The 22380-nt window shown below is 39.3% G+C and overlaps 1 protein-coding gene across 4 annotated transcripts in view; it reads left to right on the forward strand.

The window, feature by feature from the left end:
* Nucleotides 1-2: 2 nt before the first annotated feature.
* PRCP (prolylcarboxypeptidase) overlaps nt 3-22380 on the forward strand; it is a 73228-nt gene continuing 50850 nt past the window's right edge. The window contains exons 1-2 of one of the 4 annotated variants that reach the window (XM_032357984.1): nt 3-73; nt 1119-1301. In XM_032357984.1, the coding sequence (XP_032213875.1) occupies nt 1134-1301 (168 nt within the window). In that variant the 5' untranslated portion in view covers nt 3-73; nt 1119-1133. The other 3 variants (XM_032357987.1, XM_032357986.1, XM_032357985.1) reach the window with 3 other exon arrangements.

Here is a 22380-nt window from a genome sequence, read left to right on the forward strand (position 1 = left end):
CGCTTTGGCAGTGGTTCCTCACAGCCAATCAGAAGAAGGCGCCGCCAAGGGTGGAGATTGAACACTGCGTTCTGTGAGTTTTTGGGAACGACCATTTTCGTCAAACTGTGGGTAGAGACAGGGTTTGGCGAATGTTCTTCTCTGAGTAGTGGAGTCGTGGCGTAGTCTATAAAGTTGGTTTTGGGGGTCGTATAGGGATCCCAGGAGGTGGTGGTAGCACCCCTCCAGTCGGGGCTCAGCGGGGTGACTGGAAGGAGGAGTGGAAGCTGAGTAAAGGGGTTGGTGGCGCGGTGAAGACGGAAGGGGGTGAGGAAGCGGGACCTGAATGGGGCTATCCCGAGCCGGGAGAAGAAAGGGGGCGTATCCTGGAAGAAGGGACCAGGACGTAACTTGACTCGGGGCTATGTGGGCCCCGGCGCCTCCAGTTAAGGGATGGGTTATGTGGACAACATGGAGGTTTGGGGTGACCCATGAACAGAGTACCACAGGAGGTGGTTGACTGACTTAATGGAAGTGGGGTGCAAGGAGCCAGACCGAGCGGTCTGCGGAGTGACGCAGTGTAAGTCTCTACACCTGTCTTGGGGCTTCAGTTTCCTCATCAGTTAATGGGAGGGGCGATCATACACGACACACTGATGCTTAAGTTAGATGAGTTGATGTGTGTGCCGTTATGCCTAGCGATATAGTGACCTTAGAGAACGCTCAAGAAATTGTCATGGTAGCTATTATTATTATCATATGGGTTTGCGGAGGGCAAGGGGTGTGGCAATGGAATTGAGGCCGGCAGGGAACAGCCGGAAAGGTGGATCTGTGGAGCGCTCTAGGAAAGGATGGGATTCCGGCGGTCAGGTAGGAGGAAGTCCAAGGATGGTTAAGGTCGGCTTGGGCTGTAACCGCGATGAAGCTGGACTCTATAGGGGCCTGCACGAGACGAACAAGAAAAGTTGCCTCGCCCTCGCGTTCGGGGGGGTTTGGGTGACCAGGTGTGGGCGGTGTTGCCGCGGGGTGAGTGGCTTTGGGTTACAGCGGGGAGGAGCTTATCTGCGGTGGGCGGAGCTGTGGTTGGGCTTGGCTCTAGCCCGCTGCATCTACCGGTCTCGCTCCCACCCGCACTGCAGCCGCCAGCTTGAGGCATGGGGCGTCCCACCGTCCTGCTCCTGCTCTTGGCTATCCTGACGCCCGGGGCCGCCTTCCATGTACCGCCGGCCATGAAGGCCCTCAGCAGCCTGCGCTGGTCAGCCAGTTCTACATTCCGCCGTACTGTTGCCAAGAATTACTCGGTTCACTACATCCAACAGAAGGTAAGGCGGAGCGGGGTGAGCGTGCGGGTAGACGAAGTTTCGAAGTCTCCCGTGTAATAGACCCGAGCCTAGGCACCGTAGCCCACCCGGACTTTCGGATCCCTAATGCCTAGGACTTGTTCGATCTTTGGCTCACAGCTCCCAGAGGGTGACACCAAGTTTCAGTTCTGTTTAAAATCTCTCCTCCCGTTACCAGTAATGTAACATCAATCCTGGTTCCACACTTTCTTCTGTAATTGGCTATGATAGTCACTTCAACTTCTTCTGCTCTCAGAATTCAAATTCTGAAAAATCTTCAAATTCTGCCGTAATTCAAATTCCCCTGACCTCCCGTCAAATTAAAATTACTTAATGCCAACTCTGTCTCCTACTCCGTGGTGACAGTCATCCTTTGTCCCTAAGCAGCCTCTAAATACACGTTTCCAATATCTTACTAGGTAATATTTAGTATTCAACCTAAAACGCAAGCCTGTCATCTCTTGCTTAGCTCAAAGTTGATTTTGTAACCCTTTGATTAAGAGTTTTTAACCATTCCTATTCTCCATAAGACTGAACTTATGTGTAGCCCATGCTTGTAGAGGAAATAGTAGAAGAGAGTCAAGATTTGAGGGGGGGGATTAGCATATCTGTGGTTCTGAAGCTTGAGTTTAGAAGTTTAAAAGAGCCTTGATGCTTGGCTGAAGCATAATGCACTCTGACAAGCCTGGATAAAAAAAGTATATCCTGCGTAAAATGACTGGATCTCTTATGGTTCTTTATTTCTGGGAGACTCTGTAAAGATAGGCAAAGTTTAGGGAAATGTGTGGATTAGAAAGAATTTAAGAGTCTGAGATTTGGCTTTTGGAGTTGAACAGAACAGCATACCGCTCTGTTAGCTCTGTGACCTTGGGAAAGATACAGTACTTCTCTGAACCCAGTTTCTTGGGGTGCCTGGGTGGCTCACTAGGTTCAGGGTCCGCCCTAGGCACTGGTCATGATCCCTAAGGTCCTAGGATCAGGTAGGGCTCCTGCTTAGCAGGAGTCATCTTTTTCCTCTCCTGCTCCTCCTCTGCTCTTGCTCTCTCCAGCTTGCATGCTTGCTCTCTTTCTCTCTCAAGTAGATAAAATCTTTAAAAAAAAAAAATGAACCCAGTTTCTTAATCTGGGGATTTGATAATGGTTAAATGGACAGATGACAAGTCCCCAGCAGAGAATTTGGCCCTAAATTTTGAATTTTGGTAGAGGGATCGTATGAATTTGTAACTTATAAGAAATTATTTTTAACCCAGAAATTTAAATTACAGTTTATGAGGAAGAGAAAGCATTTTATTTCAGTAGGGGTACCAGGAAACAGGGGACTTTTATTTTTTAATTTTTGAAACGGGACTTTTATTCAGACAACTTACTTAAATTAAATCTGTAGGGTACTGTTCTTCATTTGTAAAATGAGAGGGTTGAATAAGGAAGAGCAAAGTACACACTCTACTGAGGAAAATTAAGGGCTTTGGGGGAGCTATCTCAGGGGGTTGGTGGGTGAAGGCCCAAGTGGAGGCCAAGTTAGGGTATTCTAGCAACCCCTTTCTTCCTGAACACTTTGAGCCTGAGCTTTATGCTTTGGTTTATTTCATATATTGGGATTTTATATATGATTATTTGCAGAGTTTTACTGATAAAGTAAAATTGAAGGGGAGCTTCTGGAATGAGGATCTCTGAAATCTTTTTAAAAGTGATGAAGGGGCACCTAGGTGGCTCAGTTGATAAAGTGTCCCACTCTTGATTTTGGCTCAGATCTTGATCTTAGGTCAGTAGGATCAAGCCCCATATTGGGCTCCCAGCTGAGCATGGAGCTTGCTTAAGTTTCTCTCTCTCCCTCACCCTCTGTTCCCTCCCCACACTTGTGCACATGTGCTTGTGCTATCTCCGCCCCGCCAAAAAGAAAATAAGAAATGATGAAAAAGAGAAGTGTCAAGAGAAAAGGGGGAACAAAAGGAAGGAAGAGACCAAATGATCTGTGAGCCCTTAATTTATATTCCTTCATTATACATTCTTTTCTTGACCACTTACCTATTTAGAAATAAAATTTAAGATCGGTCCTTTTTTCATTTTTGGTCATTTGATAAATCTGACTTTACTCAGCCACCTTTTGCCCTCTGACTTAGTTTATATTTTAGGACACAGATTCCACATACATGTTTATTACTATAATAATAATTTTCCTTACACCAACTCCAGCTGAGCTTTATTTCATTTTTTGAGAAAACTTCCACATATATATTTATTACATAATAATGATTATAGTAGTTGCTAATTCTGGACCATAGATTTTTAGTGGGACTATGTCTGTATAAACTCAACTTCAATTTTTTTTTTTCTTAGTTAGAGGACTTGAAATACTTTTGTGCCTTTTGATAATAGACATCATTATTGGAATTGTAAGGCTCAGTTTTTATTCAAGGTTGAATTTTTATAACCTTTGTAATGATTTTCTTTATCTGTGGTTATATCTGTCCAGTTGACCAAGCCATTCCCAGCTGTCCTTTTAGCACATAAGTACATGAATGGTCTGGGTATAAAGGCTTAGTCCATGGCCCTTTCCCTCCCCTTTGCTCCTTAACATACGCATATACCTTTAGCAACATAGAACATAGATTCAATTGAATTTTATAGTGTTGGAAATTCTGTCTGAAATACCATTTTTCTTCTCCTCAAACTGATACCTGTATCCTCGCTGAAATTTCACCTCTTCTGTGAAGCCTTCTGGACTTTAGGGCAACCTAGTTTGTCTTTGATCACTCTGCACGCTTACTATTTTCTGTGTATACCCCATAGCTAGATAGTGCTTTCCAGTACCCAGAAGAGCCCATTAAAAAATATAAAGTACAAATTAAATACTTGTTGAGGGAGTGAATGAATGACTATCCAAAAAAAGCCTAAACAAAGCAAAGTCATTTAATTCACAAAGCAAATCATTTAATTGACACAAGTTATTTTTTATTCTTATTTTCGTTTTTTACTTCTCTTCTTCACTAATTATTTTTCCCCTTCTTTCGAAGTCTTCAAATGTTGTTGCTGTAGTAGGAATACTTTTTTATTTGGTTTCTTTTTTCTGAAGTAACTGAATCAGGAGACCCAACAAAGGATAGTACATCACTTGGTCACATCCAGGCTTTGGGTACATGTGTGATGCCAGAGTTTTAAGGGGCTCCTTGGAATCTATGGCTTGTGGTTACAAGGTTTCCCTTCTTCTCATTACTCTCCACCTCCCACCCTAGCCCCTCAGAATACAATGTGAGTCCTGAGGGCATTTTACTGTGTGATGTAGTGGGAAAAAAGAATGGGTCCTTTGAGGCTCTCTTTTTCCTCAGTGTTACTAGGAAACACTAGTGTTTCTAGTGTTCTCTAGAGAAACAGAACCATAGAATGTGTCTCTCTGTCTGTCTATCCCTCTTTTCACAGAGATTGATTTATTTTAAGGAATTAGTTCTTATGATTATGGAGGCTTGGTAAGTTCAAAATCTACAGGGTAGGCTAGCAGGCTGGATACCCAGAGAAGAGTTGCAGTTTGGGTCCAAAGAGTCTGCTTGCATAATTCCTTCTTGCTCAGGAGAGGTCAGTCTTTTTTGCTCTTCAGGCTTTCACCTGGTTGTATGAGACTCATTCATATTATAGAGGGTAAATCAGCTTTACTCAGAGAGTCTGCTGATTTACATATAAATCCTATCCAAAGAAACACCTTCATAGAAACATCCAGAATGTTTGACCAAATATATGGGCACTGTAGCCCAGCCAAGTTGACATGTAAAATTAACCATTATTTCTTCCAAGCTTGTTGTGAGGTTTAAATATAGTAACACATGAAAGCACAAGCATAGTGCCTGGGACATAGTAGGAACCTAAGGAACGTAACAGAGTAAATGCTGGTTTCTTCCCCATTCTGTCCTAAAACCACAGTCCCCATAGTGTTAGCATTTCAGATTGAAGCAAATGAGTGACAGTTGTGGTAATGTCTCTTTTAGAAACTTAATTGGTCAGTAATCTATACTCAACTATTCCTGTTTAACTAATGATCAGTGTTTATTCATCTTGACCCAGCATTAAGCTCATGGCCACTGACTTCTGCAAAGCCTTCCCACAGCTCCTTCCTTGTCTGCTATGAGGCAGTCACATCAGTGGGCTAAGCTGTTTCTACTGGTGTGTATCCGTAATGGTTCTTTATTTCCTACTCCAGGTTTCCCTTTTCCACTCATGCCACAGTGGCCCTAATGTCTAGTAAAATCCTGATCTTTCTCCTCCTCCTCTCCTTTTTAATTTTTTCCCCTCTTCTCCACTTTTTATTATTGGTTCATCTATTGATGGCTTTCCCCTAAGGCCCAGAGTATATGTCACAAATATGCAACTTCTGAATTGATTTGTGTTTTTACTCCTAGAATCATTACCAGAAGGGGTCTTGGAGATCATGTAGTCCACCCCTTAGATATGATGAGGTAACTTTGATCTAAATTAGAAGAGTCAGGAACTTGTTAGAGATTGATTACTATACACGTTTGAGAGCAAATTATATTTCTCCTATTAGCTGAGGAACTTCAGACAGGTTACTCTGAGCATCTGTGTTTATAATCAGCAAGATGTCTGGGATAATTATACTGTTCATCTCACAGATTTGTTGTGACATGAGCTAGTATGTGTAAAGGACTTAATAGTACAGTTTATATATCATTTTACTCAATAAATGATAAATATTTTAATTTTATCTTGAGGTTTCTTAATATATATGGCTTTAACTTACCCCCTCTCCACACAGAATAAAATATTCAAATCATCACTTACTATACCTAAAATAGTTATTCTGGAAAATATGAAAATCTATACAAACTCTTTTTTCAGTTACATAAATAGTAGGTTTAAATATAGTAACACATATAGTAACATATTTCTTTTTATCAGTGGGTTATAGTTTAATAGACTTGTAAATAAGGCAAAGAAATGCTCCAGTCTGGAAATTGCACATGTCACTTCCTTTCATAATTCTTTGAACCATACTGATTATATTGCTGCATCTAAGGACAGGGTGGGGAGACAAAAAATACTCACTTTGGAGATCCTAGAAGGAAACAACAACACTAATGACTACCATACTCAGTCTCTTATTCACCACCCATCCACCTACTCGGTGTTCATCCAATTCCTTTTATATGTCAGGCACTGGACTAGGTCCCAGGAAGGCAGAGATGATTACATCCTGGTGGAATTCACATACTTCTTGACCATTCCAGTCATACATACTTAAGCTTATATCTGAAAAATATGAAAGAGGACTGACAAAATGTGTAATGTCTTGGCATTATTTGGCTGCATTTGCAGATTGCTTCAAAAAATCCCTGAAGTTGGCACTCCTAGATGGCTCAGTGGTTAAGCATCTGCCTTTGGCTTGGGTCGTGATCCTGGGGTCCTGGGATCAAGTCCCTGCTCAGCAGAGAGCCTGCTTCTTTCTCTCCCTTTTTTGCTCCCTCTGCTTGTGTTCTCTGTCTATATCTCTCTCTGTCAGATAAATAAATGAATAAATAAATCTTAAAAAAAATCCCTGAAGTGAGCCTGGTCTACTTAATATTTTCTTGCTCAACTTAATCATTACCATGATATTTCGCTGACCTGATGTGTATATATACATTGAAGCATGTGATAAATAAAGGAATTTATTTATTCGTACTGTCACTTAGTATTTAAAATAATGGGTTTTGCCTGTCTTTTTCATAATGAAACAAAATTGATATAGAGCTTTATGTAAAAAATCTGAAGTATGCTTTTTAAGTGTCCATCAAAAGGAAACTTTTGCATTGACAATGTGTATGTTATTGGTGAGTTATAAAAATCTTTTTTTTATATCTTTTTTTAAAGACCTTATTTATTTGACAGAGAGAGAGAGATATCACTAGTAGGCAGAGAGGGCAAAGAGAGAGGGGGAAAGCAGGTTTCCTGCTGAGCAGAAAGCCTGATGAGGAACTCGATCCCAGGACCCTGAGATCATGACCTGAGCCAAAGACAGAGGCTTAACCCACTGAGCCACCCAGGCCCCCCTTTTACTATCTTTTTTATTCTGGTTCCCAATTTAAGAAAAATCTTTGTTGTTTATGAGCAGTGAATGAGTAAACATTTATTGATTGTCTTATCAGGGCCAGGTATTATTTTAAAACTCGTTTACACAATCATTTTCAAAAATAGATGGTTTAGTTGAGGTTCGTAGAGGTTAAGTGACTTGATCCAGCTATTGAGGGAAATATATTTTAATCTTTTGCTTCCAAGATCTATGATCTTTCATTCAGTTGACATCACGATGCCTCTGTTTTCAAAACTGATGTCTCTGTGTCTATTATATTCCACATTCAGTTTTAAAAACAATACTGTGAGGTAGATATTATGCTTATTTTTAGAAGTGAATCTATCAGGCTTCAGAAGGATCAAAGGAAGAAACATCTACAATATGCCATTTGTAAATCTCCTGCTTTCTTAGTCCCAAATTGTAAGTAATTTGTGGTACATCGATAAAATGAAATATTATGCCTTAAAAATGATGGTCTTGAAGTATATCTGGTAATGTGAGAAATGTTCTTGAATTAATGTTAAATGAAAAAAGCAAAATAGAAAACACGAACATACAAATGTTGCCAAATTCAATTGAAAAATTCCAAATTGAAAAAAACAAATTTCAAATTCCAAATTAAAAAATTCCAAATTTTAAAAAAACATTCAAAATCCAAACAAAAAAAAAACCTTCTTTTTGTTAAGTTCTTACTCTTTGCAAGGCACTCTTCTAGGCCTTCTAGGCCATGGGGAGAAGAGCGTTCAAGGCATAGGGAAAAGCAAGTACAAAAGTCTGAAGGTAGATGTTTGTCTGGCAGGAACCACTAAAAGGAGGCCAACCAATATGGCTGAAAGGACCCAAGGAGAGGGTAGCAGGGGGTGAGGACAGTGAGGAGGAAAGAGAACAGAAACACTCCTCTAGCAGAAAAGGAAAGTAAATGGGCTAGAGAATTAATAGTTTGATTATAGCCAGCTTTGAAGTCTCATTCATTTAATAAGATTATTTGATAGGCTGTATGTTTCTCTAGCTACATTTACTTCCTTGGGTATGAATGAGAAGTTGGTGGAGAGTTCTTTTTTTTTTTTTTTTTTTTAAAGATTTTATTTATTTATTTGACAGGCAGAGATCACAAGTAGGCAGAGAGAGAGAGAGGAGGGAAGCAGGCTCCCCGCTGAGCAGAAAGCCCGATGCGATGCGGGGCTGGATCCCAGGACCCTGAGATCATGACCTGAGCCGAAGGCAGAGGCTTTAACCCACTGAGCCACCCAGGCACCCCTGGAGAGTTCTTTTTAACCATTTGCCAAATCAGTGAGAGAGAGAGACATGGGAATTGAGGGACACATGCAAGGGAGTAGTTTATTCATACCATGAAATTTAAGCCAAGTAAGGAAAAGAGTGAGGATGGGGTGAGGAACAGTGAAAAGTAAATTATGTGAGGTTGAAGGTCCTTCTTGCTTCCTGCAGTTAGCCCTTTACTGTGTTCCCCTGGGTCACTTCAATCACCTCTTCTCCTCAGAGCCTGCAATGATTTCTCATTATTTGTTGTTTTTTTTTTAAGACTTTAGACTTTATTTATTTATTTGAGAGTGAGTGAGAGAGTGTACAAATATGAGGAGGGGCAAGGGGAGTGGGAGAAGTTCAAGCAGACTCCCACTGAGCAGGGAGCCAGATGCCAGGCCCTGTCCTAGGACTCTTGAGATCATGACCTGAGCACAAGGCAGACACTTAACAGACTGAGCTACCCAGGCACGCCAGCTGATTGTTTCCTTTATTCAGAACAAAATCCTGTATCATTCAAAGCCTTCCACCCTGTGACCCCAACCCATTTTTCCAGTGTGCTAATCTATTCTTCACAAATGCTCTTTCTTTTCCTGTTTCTATGCTTTAGCCCACATTGTTCCTTTTGCTTGGAATACCTCTCCCAATGCCCTTACCTCCTTTATCAATCTTAGCCTTTTTTTAAAACCCCATCTCAGACACTGCCTTCTCCATGAGGTATGTCCTAATCTCCTGGAATGTCAGATCTATCTTTGTACTTCTCTTATGGCACATGTTTTATTCTAGCCTTGTGTTAAAATCTTTTGTACCCTTATTTTACTCCATTTTTAAAGCAGGAACTCTGTCTTGTAAGTATCATACTCCATAGCATACTGCCCATAGGTTTTAGATAGTTTTTATAGTTCTAGAGTATCATCATTACAAATGTTTGTTGAATCTGTTCTCCTTTACTGCTTCCCTCTACATTGAAATAAGGAAGGGGTGTGTGTGTGAATAGGGAAGGAAATGGCATGGAGACTTTATTTTCAACTGTCCTTAAAATCCTTTTGGGAAACAATGTAGAATGCCAGGCAAATAAAAGCAGTCCCACTTATTCACATTCTCTTATTCTGATGATCTATCTGGAAGCTGTAGCTAGTTATCTGAACTGACCCTTCTCCCCACACATGTACAGAGAAAGAATCATGGGAGGGAGTGTGGCAAAGTTTGCTCTCTGTTTTGTGTCTGGGTGAGGGCCAGGGAAAGGATAAATAATGAAGATAATTAGGAAAAATGTCCCCATAAAGCCTACTTCTGTGGCAGTTGTGTACTTCCCATATTTACTAGAGACCTGAGGTAAAGGCAATACTTATTATGATTCATTTGCAAAAAGAAGCCAGTTAACGATGTATATTTGTAAATCCTTACTTTCTGTTATGTATTTGTCAGTTCTGAGTTATCACACAGTACTGCACCTGGAGAGGATCAACTGTCCTGTCTCTCTGAAGTTCATGATGTTCTTTCTTTTCGTTTATGTTGTGGGGATGCATGCATGGGTTAGGAAAAGGCTGATTTATTAATAAGTCAGATTTCTTTAGGAGCTTTCCCTGAATAGCTTTGCAAGTTGGTTATATGGTACAATGAAGTATCATTCTATTACAGTAGATATGATATCTGACATATAGTAAAGTAGCACAGTGTTCATCCAGAAATATTTATTTAACTCTTCCCATGTGCCATACGCTATGTTAATAGCTGGGGATAAGTGGAAATCAAAGATAGACTTCATGAAGTTTACAGTGTAGTGGGAAAGAACATAGTGATAAGTAATTACTAGTGTGACAATGTGTGCTCTAAGGAAGTAGATTGTTGTGGGATCTATAATGGAGTCCTGAGTCTTACGTATTAGAAAACCCTTTAAAAAAAAAAAAAAGATTTTGTTTATTTATTTGAGAGAGTGAGAGAGAGCACAAGAAGGGGGAGGGTCGGAGGGAGAAGCAGACTTCCCACCGAGCAGGGAGCCTAGTGTGGGACTCAATCCAGGGCTCCAGGATCCTGACCTGAGGTGAAGGCAGCTGCTCAACTGACTGAGCCACCCAAGCGCCCGTGTATTAGAGAATCCTGGCAGCAATGGTGTCAAAGCAGAGACTGGGAATTTGAATAGGAGTTAGCCAGGAGAAGGGAGATAATCGAGATTTCTGCCCAGGTAGAAAGTGTATCTTAAGGTAGGAAAGAGAAGTCCATATTGGAGGAACTGAAAGGTCAGTAATACTGGGACAGGGGGTCGGACTCTCATGAGGCAAGAGGTGGGCTATGAAGTCAGTATTATTACTATTTCCGTTGGCACAAGCATGGTATAGGTATTCCTGTCTGAATTTTTCATTGACTTCAAGAACATAACTTGGTGTTGAAGTGGTATGGGGCAAAGCACTGCTCTGCTGACCAGAATAAATGCATTCACCTTGTAACAGGTACAGCCTAAGTGCTCTTAATATTTTTATCTTCTACACTGCAAGGAGGTACTACATCTTCTTTATAGAGAAAGAAAGGGCTCAGAGGTAAAGTGATATATCCATGATCCCATAGTTGATAAGTGATAGTGCCAGGATTTAAACTAAGCCCTGTTGACATCAGAGCCCTTGATCTATGTTACTTCTGTGTTAGCTCTATTTCTGGAATAGACATAAGATTGTGTAATTCATGGCCTAAATTAGAGATAGTGTGGAAGTCACATTTGTTAAGGAAATCCAGATTAGACCATAATAAAGTTGAATCAAGAGGAATCTCAATTCTCTAGCACCACGCTGGATAATTTTGGAGAGGAAAAAAAAAATCGTAATGGAGGTTTTAACAATATAGAACTTTCTTCTGACTTGGCTTTCCTGTTACAAAAAGAAAATCTTGAATGCTCTTTATTTTTATTTTTTTTTAAAGATTTATTTTATTTTATTTTATTTATTTGACAGAGAGAAATCACAAGTAGACGGAGAGGCAGGCAGAGAGAGAGAGAGAAGGGGAAGCAGGCTCCCTGCTGAGCAGAGAGCCTGATGCGGGACTCGATCCCAGGACCCTGAGATCATGACCTGAGCCGAAGGGAGCGGCTTAACCCACTGAGCCACCCAGGCGCCCCTTGAATGCTCTTTAAATAAATGAACCATGTTAACAGCAAAAAGGAGCTATGAAACCTTCCGAGACACAAACTATTAGGTATTTTTGGAGGGCTCTGTAATTCTAGAGTAAAGGATGTTAAGAGACCTCCACTGATGATCACAAAAAGGTACTCTCCAAGAAATAAAGAAAGAGACTAAACTGGTTGTGGGGCAGGAGTGAGGTCCTTACTTTAGAAATTGTTCCCTTAAGTTTGGTGCTTAGTTCACCGTAGTTCCATTAGGGAATCCTCCTTTTTAAGCTTTCCCAACAATCTGTGTACAAAATTTGGCTTGGAATAAGTTAAAGATCATGTAAATATTGCTTATCTATACTCCATGAATTAGTCACTGCTATATATTTATCTTCTATTCCATTTGAATGTTCCTTTTTTGTCTACCAACTCAAAGGAATAGATGTCACCATTTGGCACTTTGGTTTTGAAAGTCTACCTTGGTTAGAAAGTCAAGTTTGGGTAACAATTCCTGCATATTTTGTTTTCTCTGGAAGCCTGGATAATGGTCTCATTTTTTTTTTTCAAGATTAAAAAAAATATTTAGAGAGAAAGGGAGTGAGAGAGAGTGCATGTGAGTACGAGAGAACCAGTGCAAGGAGGATCAGAGAGAGAGGCAGAAGCAGGCTCCCTTTGTGGGGCTCCATCCCAGGGCCCTGAGATCATGACCCAAGCAGAAATCAAGAGTTGGATGTTCAGCGGACTGAGCCACGCGAGTCCCCTAGTGGTCTTATCTTTAAACATAGTGCTTAGAATGATAGTATTCTCCTATTTAATAAAGTATTATCATTTTAAAGGATATTAAGCTGAAAATTTAAACTAAATCTCTAGGAGAAACCTGGATATTTGAGCCATGATTGTAATTATATTATTCTGACCCCAAGAGGAAATAAGTAGTCCTTTGAGATGTGAATTCATAATCTTCAACATATGGAGTGATGAAAGTGATGCTACAGATTATTTTAAAATTCTTTAGAAATAAAATTTTCAATCACCTTTTATTTTTGCGATATATACCTTTCCTCAGAGCTTACATAATTCATGTAGTGATGAATGAGTAACTAAAGGTATATTGCACTGTCACAGCACTGGATAGAAAGTCAGAAGCAAAAACCTGTCACACATACCAGGCCACATGGTATTTAGTATGTTGGAGACTTTCACTGTCACCAAGTCATTGCCTTTTTGCTGTTTTCAGTTCCATGATAACTGCAAATTTTAAAAAAATTTTGCTTTGCCAGGTCATACTGTTCTAAACAAAAAGTTGGAACAAATTGCTCAAGTTTTTTTGGTTTTGGTTTTTTGTTTTGTTTTGTTTGTTTTTTGCTGAAGTTTTATATCACTGAGGTATTTGGGTTGCTCAGTTGGTTAAGTAACCAACTCTTGATTTTGGCTCAGATCCTGATCTCAGGGTGGTGATGCGCATCCTTGCCTCAGGCTCTGTGTTCAGACTGAGTCCTCCAAAGAGTTTCCTCTCTCTGCCCCTGCCCCACCTGTACTCTTGTGTTTGTGTGTGCGTATGCATGCGTGCACATATGCTCTCTCTCTCAATAAGTAAATGAAATCTTTTTAAGAAATGTTTTATATGACAATTTATTCCTCATAAGTAGTACTATTAAACATATACCATTGCATATGTTTGTGCATGTATTTGGCAGTGGTTTCAGATTTGGGATGTGCATGCTAATAAAACATGTTCTACAAAATACACTGTAATACACCAAGCTCTCACTTCCTTCAGGACCTTGCTAGATACTTGCATGCATGTATTATCCAACTTAATCATCATAAGACCTCTCTGAGGGGTGCCCTGGGTGGATCAGTCAGTTAATCGTCTGAATCTTGATCCCAGCTCAGGTCTGAGAGCACACCTTAGGGTGATGAAATTCAGGCCCTGAGCTGGGCACCAAGCTGAGGGCGTGGAGCCTACTTTTAAAAAAAAAAAAAGATCTCTGAAATAGGTACTATTTTTTTTTCATTTTATGTGTAAGAAAACAAGCCCACAGACATGAAGTAACGTATTCAATTCCAATAGCTCTAATAGATGGCAGAATTGGCATTCAAACTCCGATCTGTCTCCGATCTTTCTCTTTTGCTACCTTATAGAACATTTGCTTGTGGTTTTCAGGAGAGAAAAAAACAAAGTTTTTGAAAGATACCCTTGGTACTGATCCGATTTTATTAGTGCAAAGGTGTGTGTGTGTGTGTCTGTGTGTGTGTGTGCACGCGTGTGCCCAAACCTTGACACTGGTATTTTTGATAAGTTTTCCTGATGGCTTATGACTAGAATGTTTGGCCAGCATCATTGTGATTTAATAACCTAATTTAAACAAGGAACTACAACCCAAACAATGACTCTGATTCAGCCGATAGGAAAGTGAGGAAGTACTTGTTATCATTTGCCAGTGAATTCTTATTTTTATGCAGTTTGAACCGTGGGTCACACTGCAGACATTATCCTTTAAAACTGCCGGAAACCTTTGTCACTTCCGGAGCACTGATGGCTTCTTCCTTTGAGGGAGCAGCTCATACAACAATTTCGGAAAGCAGTGGTGATAACTCCCTTCTCCTTGGCCTAGGCTGCTTCCTTTCTCTTAAACAATTGACTTTAAATGACAATGAGTGGTTTGGCTACTGCAGACCAAAACGCTCTCTGTTTGCCTTTTTATGTAGTTTAAAAGAGGAGGTAATTAATATGTGCTGACCACCTCTCCGTGATCTCTTTGAGGGCAGCAATGTTGAGTCTCACACATCTGTGGATCTGGGTGGCTGCAGTACCAAGCTTTGTACATGTTTAGCTGTACTGATAGAATGACACTGCATGTAATGTTCTTGTTATTGAAAACATTAAATGCAAATATCCAACTTCAGACAAGGTATAAAAGAGCCTATTGCTGTTACTTACATACCCCCAGTGTTTTGGTTCATATATGAAGAATTTGAGTATAACATGGTGAAATGAATGTTAGCTAAGATGTCAGGGAAGTTACTCTCCAGAAAATATGGATCTTGGTTTTTTAAAGATTTCCAGAAGGCTTTTTTTTTTTTTTTTAAATTTTATTTATTTATTTGACAGAGAGAGAGAGATCACAAGTAAGCAGAGAGGCAGGCAGAGCGAGAGGGGGGAAGCAGGCTCCCTGCTGAGCAGAGAGCCCGATAAGGGGTTCGATCCCAGGAACTGAGCTGAAGGCAGAGGCTTAACCCACTGAGCCACCCAGACGCCCATCCAGAAGGCGTTTTTGCACTTAAATTGTGTAACATTGCCAAACCCTTTTTTTAGTTTGAATTTATAGTCATTTATCTGTAATCTCTATTCCCTAGATGACCCTTCTCCATTTCACATTCTAGACAAGCATATACATATGTTTACTCTCGCCTATTGGTCTTCCTCTGAAGATTTATTCTTTAAATACTTCTTGAATCTTCAAGGCATCTAGCCTGTTTAGCACTTGCTTGTTCCCTTCTGTTAAAAAATATTCCCCTCCAGGGAGCCCTTCTTTGTTAATTGGAAAAGTAGTGAGGTCTTCTGTTGTTCTTTTGCTCCTTTTTCACAGTTAATTCACTGTCCTTGTTTCATCTTTGCTTACACACATCTAAGATGTGAAGACAACTCTAGTTGATTTGTGAATTACATGTACTTCATTTTTAAATTCCAAACTGCCTCATCCCATGCCTCCCAGGATATTTTGATTACCGTATCCATTGTTCAGCTTGTATAGGCTTAGACAAAACAAATGAATTTTAGGATCAGCCTTTAAAAACATAATCAGAGAAATAACCCTGCTAGAAAAGAATCTCTAATATTTATTGTATATTGTTATTTCTTACTGATACCGTGTGCCAGGCATTACACATTGGTCATTTCATTATTTTGTACATTCTGTTCTGGAATGTGGCTCATACAGTACTGGTATCTCTCTGCTTGGGATGGTTTATCTTCATCCTTTCTCTGCCTAGCACTCCTGTCCATCTTTCATGGCTCAGGTCTTACATCACCTCTGTGAAACTTCATGGGGCTGCTTTGTTTTTCTTCCCAAGCTGTGTATTGACTAATATCCCCTTTGTGCCTTCTGCTGTACTTTATAAATACTTCTTTTGTACTACTACTCTAGATTGCAGTAATTTGTTTATATGTTGGTCTCTGTATTAGTATTTGAGCAGGCTCAAATTGTTAGGATTACACCTATCAGTGTATCCACAGTGTACACCCTCAACAGTTGTTTAAATGAGTAATTGGCCCAAGCTGAGGTGATTATTCCCTTTTCTGAATGCTGTTAACACTTGCTTTTATTATATTTTGCCTACTACTACCAATAAGGCATACACTTGCCCAATTAGAACAGAAGCTTGTCATTGAGCTAAGGCCCCTTACAGTGTCATGGGTTAGTTCTTTAGGCCTGAGGTCTGGAGAAAGAATTGGGACAGTGGGACAGGTGGACATAGAGTGGAGGTAGGCATCATTCAAGGTGCTGAGATAATTACTTGATAACTGGTATAGAGGGATTTCAGTATTTTAACTGGCTGAGTAGCAGACTTGGTTCTTCCAAGTAAGGAGTGCCTTGAGAATAGGATGCTGCTTAAACTGGTTAGTATCCCTCATATGGATAGGTTGAACTGGGAGGTATGGGTGTTCAAAGCAAGTTAAACTTTTATTAAAAATATTAATGTCATTACGTAACACTCCCTTCTAAAACTCCTTTGGTTTTTTTTTCACATTTCTGTTAATGGCACTAGTCATTAGTGCCATTAACTCCTGGTCACCCAGGATTACAGTATTTTAGAGTCATCTGTTCCTTTACTTTCACCTCTATACCGAAGTCCAATTAACCACCAAGACTTCCATGATTCCTTCCTACTTTATGCCCCTTCCTTTGCATTTCCAGGGTTACTAGCTTTTATAAACCTACATAATTCCAAGCTAAACTATTATAATAGCCTCTTCAGTCCCTTTGTTCTGTTAGTCTCAGGCCAGGCCAACTGGCAACTATGGTTTTTTTCTCCCCTTCTCTTTTCCAATCCAGGCCTTTCCTGGGCCCTGCTTAAACCCCACCTCCTCAGGGAAACCTTCCTCAACTGACCCAGCCTAGTATGAACTATCTATCCTTCCCTGGGCTCTGCTGGTACTTACTGTCTATAACTTTTGTTAACTATATATTAACTTTGTGAAATGGCTCTTGTTGCCTGAACTGTAATTACATCTTAGAATATGATTTAATAGGTAGTTGTCTCTCAAGTTGAAAGCATACATGCCCTAGAATTAATATCCTTACAGGTCATAATGATTCAGGACATTTAGAGTTTTAAAATTTCCTGATTGACATAATTTAAAATTCTGTAGCCAGGTTGCTGAATAGCAGGTAATTTTCTTTGAAAGAAATGCTGACTGTAATCCACTAACTTTAGTTTATAACTATGAATGGATCACATCCTCCTAATGAAACACTAATCCTAGACTATGTGGATCCTATAAAGATGAATGTTTCTCATATAATGGAGAGGTAAAGCCTGGAATGCAAAAATCTTTACTATAGGGTGAATGTAAAGTATTGCGATAGATAGATAGATAGATAGATAGATATAGATATCTGTATATATAGCACACGATTTCAGAGAAGGGAGAATTGCTTGGTGAAAACTACTTCTTACTGTAGGAAGATGATTGTTTAGGGGCGAAGGCAATTGGTATCTCTTAACAGTCTTAGAAATTTTCCCTCAATGTTTAAATCATTCCTTTCAGAAATTTTTTTGTTTTTTCTGTGTGTGTGTGTGTGTGTGTGTGTGTGCGCGCGCGCGCTTTATTATTACCATTCTTTTTTTTTTTTTTTTTTGCAAGAGCACATAGGAATAATATACATTCTTGTCCATTTTCTTTATTTCAGTTCTAGTACAATTAGCATACAGTGTTATATTAGTTTCAGGTGTGTACAGTTTTAGATTTCAGGTGATTCAACATTTCTATAAATTACTCAGTGCCCATCACAGTAAGTGTACTCTTAATTTCCTTCACCTCTTTCACACCATCCCCCCCACCCACCTCCTCATTGGTGACATCAGTTTGTTCTCTGTATTTAAGAGTCTGTTTTCTTGATTACCTCTTTTTTTCTTTGTTCATTTGTTTTATTTCTTAAATTCTGCATATGAATGAAATCATATGGTATTAGTTTTTCTCTGACTTATTTCAGTTAGCATTGTATTTTCTAGATCCATCCATATAGTTGCAAATGACAAGAGTTCATTCTTTTTTTTCTGGCTGAGTAATATTCCATTGTATATAAATACCACCTCTTCTTTATCCATTTGGCTATCCACGGACACTTGGGTTGCTTCCAGAATTTGGCTGTAGTAAATAATGCTGCTAAAAACATCAGGGTGTATACATCTTTTCAAATTAGTGTTTTCATATTCTTTGGATAAATACTCAGTAATGGAATTACTGGATCATATAGTAATTCTACTGTTAATTTTTTTAGGACCCTTCATACTGTTTCTCATAGTAGGCACACCAGTTTGCATTCCCACCAACAGTGCACAAGGGTTTCTTTTTCTCTGTGTGCTCACCATTACTTGTTTCTTGTGTTTTTGATTTTAGCCATTCTGACGGGTATGAGGTGATACCTCATTGTGGTCTTGATTTGCATTTCCCTGATGATGAGTGATACTGAACATCTTTTCATGTGTCTGTTGGTCATTGAGATATCTTTTTTGGAAAAATTTCTGTTCATGTCTTCTGTCCATTTTTTAATAGTATTACTCGTTTTTTGGGTGTTGAGATGTATACTGTGGATATTAACTCTTTATTGGATATGTCATTTTCAGGTGTCTTCTTCCATTCAGTAGGTTGCCTTTTAGTTTTGTTGATTGTTTCTTTTGCTATGAAGAAGCTTTTTATTTTTATGTAGTCCCAGTAGGTTTTTTTTTTGCTTTTGTTTCCTTTGCCATAGGAGACAAATCTAGAAGGATGTTTTATTACCAATGTTAGAAATTACTGCCTGTGCTTTCTTTTAGGATTTTTATGGTTTTAGGTGTCACATTTAGGTCTTTCATTCATTTTGAATATATTTTTGTGTATGGGCTAAGAAAGTCCAATTTCATTCTTTTGCACGTAGCTGTTCAGTTTTCCCATCAGCATTTTTTAAAAAGATCTTATTGAATTGACAGAGGGAGCATACAAGCAGGGGAAAAGGCAGAGGGAGAAGCAGACTCTCCACTAAGCAGGGAGCCTGATGCGGACTTGATCCCAGGGCTCTGGGATCATGACCTGGGCCAAAGGCAAACGGTTAATGGACTGAGCTGCCTAGGCGTCCCTCCCATCACCATTTGTTAAAGAGACTGACTTTTTCCCCCATTGGATATTCTTTCCTCCTTTGTCAAGGATTAATTTACCATATAATTGTGGGTTCATTTCTGTTCCATTGATCCATGTGTCTGTTTTTGTGCTAGTACCCTACAGATTTGATTATTATAGTTTTGTAGTATGTCTTAAAATTTGGGATTGTGATACCCCAGTTTTGTTACTCTTTTTCAGGATTGCTTTGGCTATTCAGAATCTTTTATGGTTCCATATGAATTACAGGATTATTTGTTCTAGTCTGTGAAAAATGCTGTTATTTTTATAGGGATTACAGTAAATCTATAGATTGCTTTAGGTACCATGGACATTTTATCAATATTTGTTCTCCTAATTCATGAACGTGGAATATCTTTCCATTAGTCTGTGTCGTCTTCTATTTCTTTCATCAGTTATGGTTTTCAGAGTATAGGTCTTTTACTTCTTTGGTTAAGTTTATTCCTAGTTTTTTTGTTCTGTTTTGTTTTGTTTTAACTTTTTTAAAGATTTTTTTTTCTTTTATTATTTATGTATTTCTTTGACAGAGAGAGAGATCACAAGTAGGCAGAGAGGCAGGCAGAGAGAGAGGAAGGGAAGCGGGCTCCCTGCTGAGCAGAGAGCCCCGCTGCTGGGCTCCATCCCAGGACCCTGAGCCGAAGGCAGAGGCTTAACCCACTAGAGCCACCCAGGCACCCCTTGTTTTTGTTTTTTATTACTAGTTTTTAAAAGAAAATTTTATGCAATTTTTTTCTCTTTTTATGCAATTTTTGAGACTGTTTTCCTTAATTTCTTTTTTTTTAATGACTTAGTTATTAGTGTATAGAAACGCAGTGGCTTTCTGTATATTGATTTTTGTATCCTGTGACCTTTCTGAATTCATTTATCAGTTTTAGTAGTTGTTTTGGTGGAGTCTTTAGGATTTTCTATATATAATATCATGTCATTTGCAAGTAGTGAAAGTTTTACTTCTTCCTTACCAGTTTGGATGCCTTTTATTTCTTTTTGCTGTCTGATTACTGTTGCTAGGACTTCCATTACTATGTTGAATAAAATGAGAGTGGATATGCTTATCTTGTTCCTGACCTTGGGGGCAAAGCTCTCAGGTTTTCCCCATTGAGTATGATGTTACCTGTGGGGTTTTCATATATGGCCTTTATTCTGTTGAGGTGTGTTCCCTCTGAACATACTTTGTTGAGAATTTTATCAAGAATGGATGTTGTACTTTGTCAAATGCTTTTAATGCATCTGTTGAAATGATCATACAGTTTTTATCCTCTTATTGATGTGATATATGACATAGATTGATTTGCTTATATTGAAACATCCTTGCATCCCAGGAATAAATCCCACTTCATTGTGGTGAATGATTTTTTAGATGTATTGGATTCAGTTTGTTAATATTTTGTTCAGGTTTTTTGCATCTGTGTTTATCTTGGTCTATAGTTCTGTTTTTTCGTAGTGTCTTTATTTGGTTTTGGTACCAGGGTAATGCTGGCCTTGTAGAATGAATTTGGAACCTTTCCTTCCTTTTCTGTTTTTTGAAATAGTTTGAGAAGAATAGGTGTTAACTCTTCTTAATGCTTGAAATTAAATTTAGAATTTAGAATTCCCCTGTGAAGCCATCTGATCCTGGGCTTTACATTCATTTCCTCTTTCTTCACCATCTTGTTTTCCTTCTCAGTGTTTTGTGCTTGCTTAATAGCAGAGCTTGTAATTGAGGTTTCCTGATTGGACTGTATTTCTAAACATTAATGAGCAAAGCAGGATACCATGAGGAAGAAGATTTATATCTGTTTTATAGTCATGCATTTTGGAGACAAACAAAAATGACTGTTTTTAAAATGGGGAACTCGAGGGACACCTGGATGGCTCAGTCGGTTAAGCTGCTGCCTTCAGCCCAGGTCATGATCCCAGGGTGCTGGGATCGAGTCCCAGGCTCCTTGCTCAGTGGGGTGCCTGCTCCTTTCTCTGCCTCTGCCTGCCACTCTGCCTACTTATGCTCTCTTTCTCTCTGATAAAAAAATAAAATCTTTAAAATAAATAAAAAAAATACAACATTCCACCTTGTATTGCTATCCTGGTGAAGACCACCAACTTTGGAATCAGCCTGCATCTGTATTTCGGGTCTAGAATTTTCTTTTTTTTTTTATTAAGTAGGTTCCATGCCTGCCACTCGGCCTACTTGTGCGCTCACTCACACACACTCTCTCTCTCTGACAAATAAATAAATAAAATCTTAAAATAAAATAAAATGGGGAGCTTGAAGAGGTACTAGTCTATGGGATGAAGATATTACTGGTGAATAGTTTACTTTCTCATTGTAGGCTACTTGGATTATAGTTTTAAAGGGAGACAATGTCATATAGTAAGTAGTGTTGGGAGGTTATAATTATTACTCCTGAGTATTTCCTTTAGAATGTGATGTTTGTTTTCTATTGATTTTTCTTTTTGAGTGAAATGAGCTTTCAAGGTGAAGCTTTTCTTGGTTATATTCTTTGTGGCAGCTCTTTTATAGAAGATCCTTTATGTAAATGCCACCTTACATTATTTTTTCTGCCAATTCTGAGCAATTCTGAGGACAGAATTGTTCCTGGGGAAAATGTATCATCAAACTGCTTTTTAGGTTTCCCAGGGGTCACATGCCAAAATATCCATATGGTTGTAACGTACTTTTGTGTGTGTGTTTGTATGTCACAAGTTGTAATAACTGATAGCTATCAATCATCATGGAGTATTTGCTGTAATTCAATACATCAGGGGCCTTTACTGTGGTCAGGGATTTATACACACACTATCTTGAATCCTTGTGACCTTCTTGGGAAGATACTAGTACCCCTTTTACAGATGAGGCAACTGAGGTTCAGAGATGTGGGAAAATATGCTGAAATTCACCTAGCTTGAAAGTGGCACAATCAGCATTTCAACCCAGAACTGTCAGGTTATAAAGCTGGGCTCTTACCACTGGAGAAGCCCCACTCCTCTGGGCCTGGGGTTGTCCTGGAAAGCCTTACAGAGGGGACAGTGCTTCAGCGAACACATGGATAGACGGAGGATGAAATAGGGAATTTTCTATAATGACATATAATTTCATACAATGTAGGAGAATATTCCAGGCGGGGATATTTCACGTGCAGCAGCCTGGAGACTTGAGAAAGGATATTATGTCCAGAGGGTTTCTGAATTATGAAGTAGTAGAGGACAAGTGATAGAAGATGAGGTTGGAAAAGAGGTGGGCAGGGCCCCAGTATGGGTATTATCCTAATCTCTGAGTTTGCCT

Source organism: Mustela erminea, chromosome 9 (assembly GCF_009829155.1).
Source record: "Mustela erminea isolate mMusErm1 chromosome 9, mMusErm1.Pri, whole genome shotgun sequence".
NCBI lineage: Eukaryota > Metazoa > Chordata > Mammalia > Carnivora > Mustelidae > Mustela > Mustela erminea.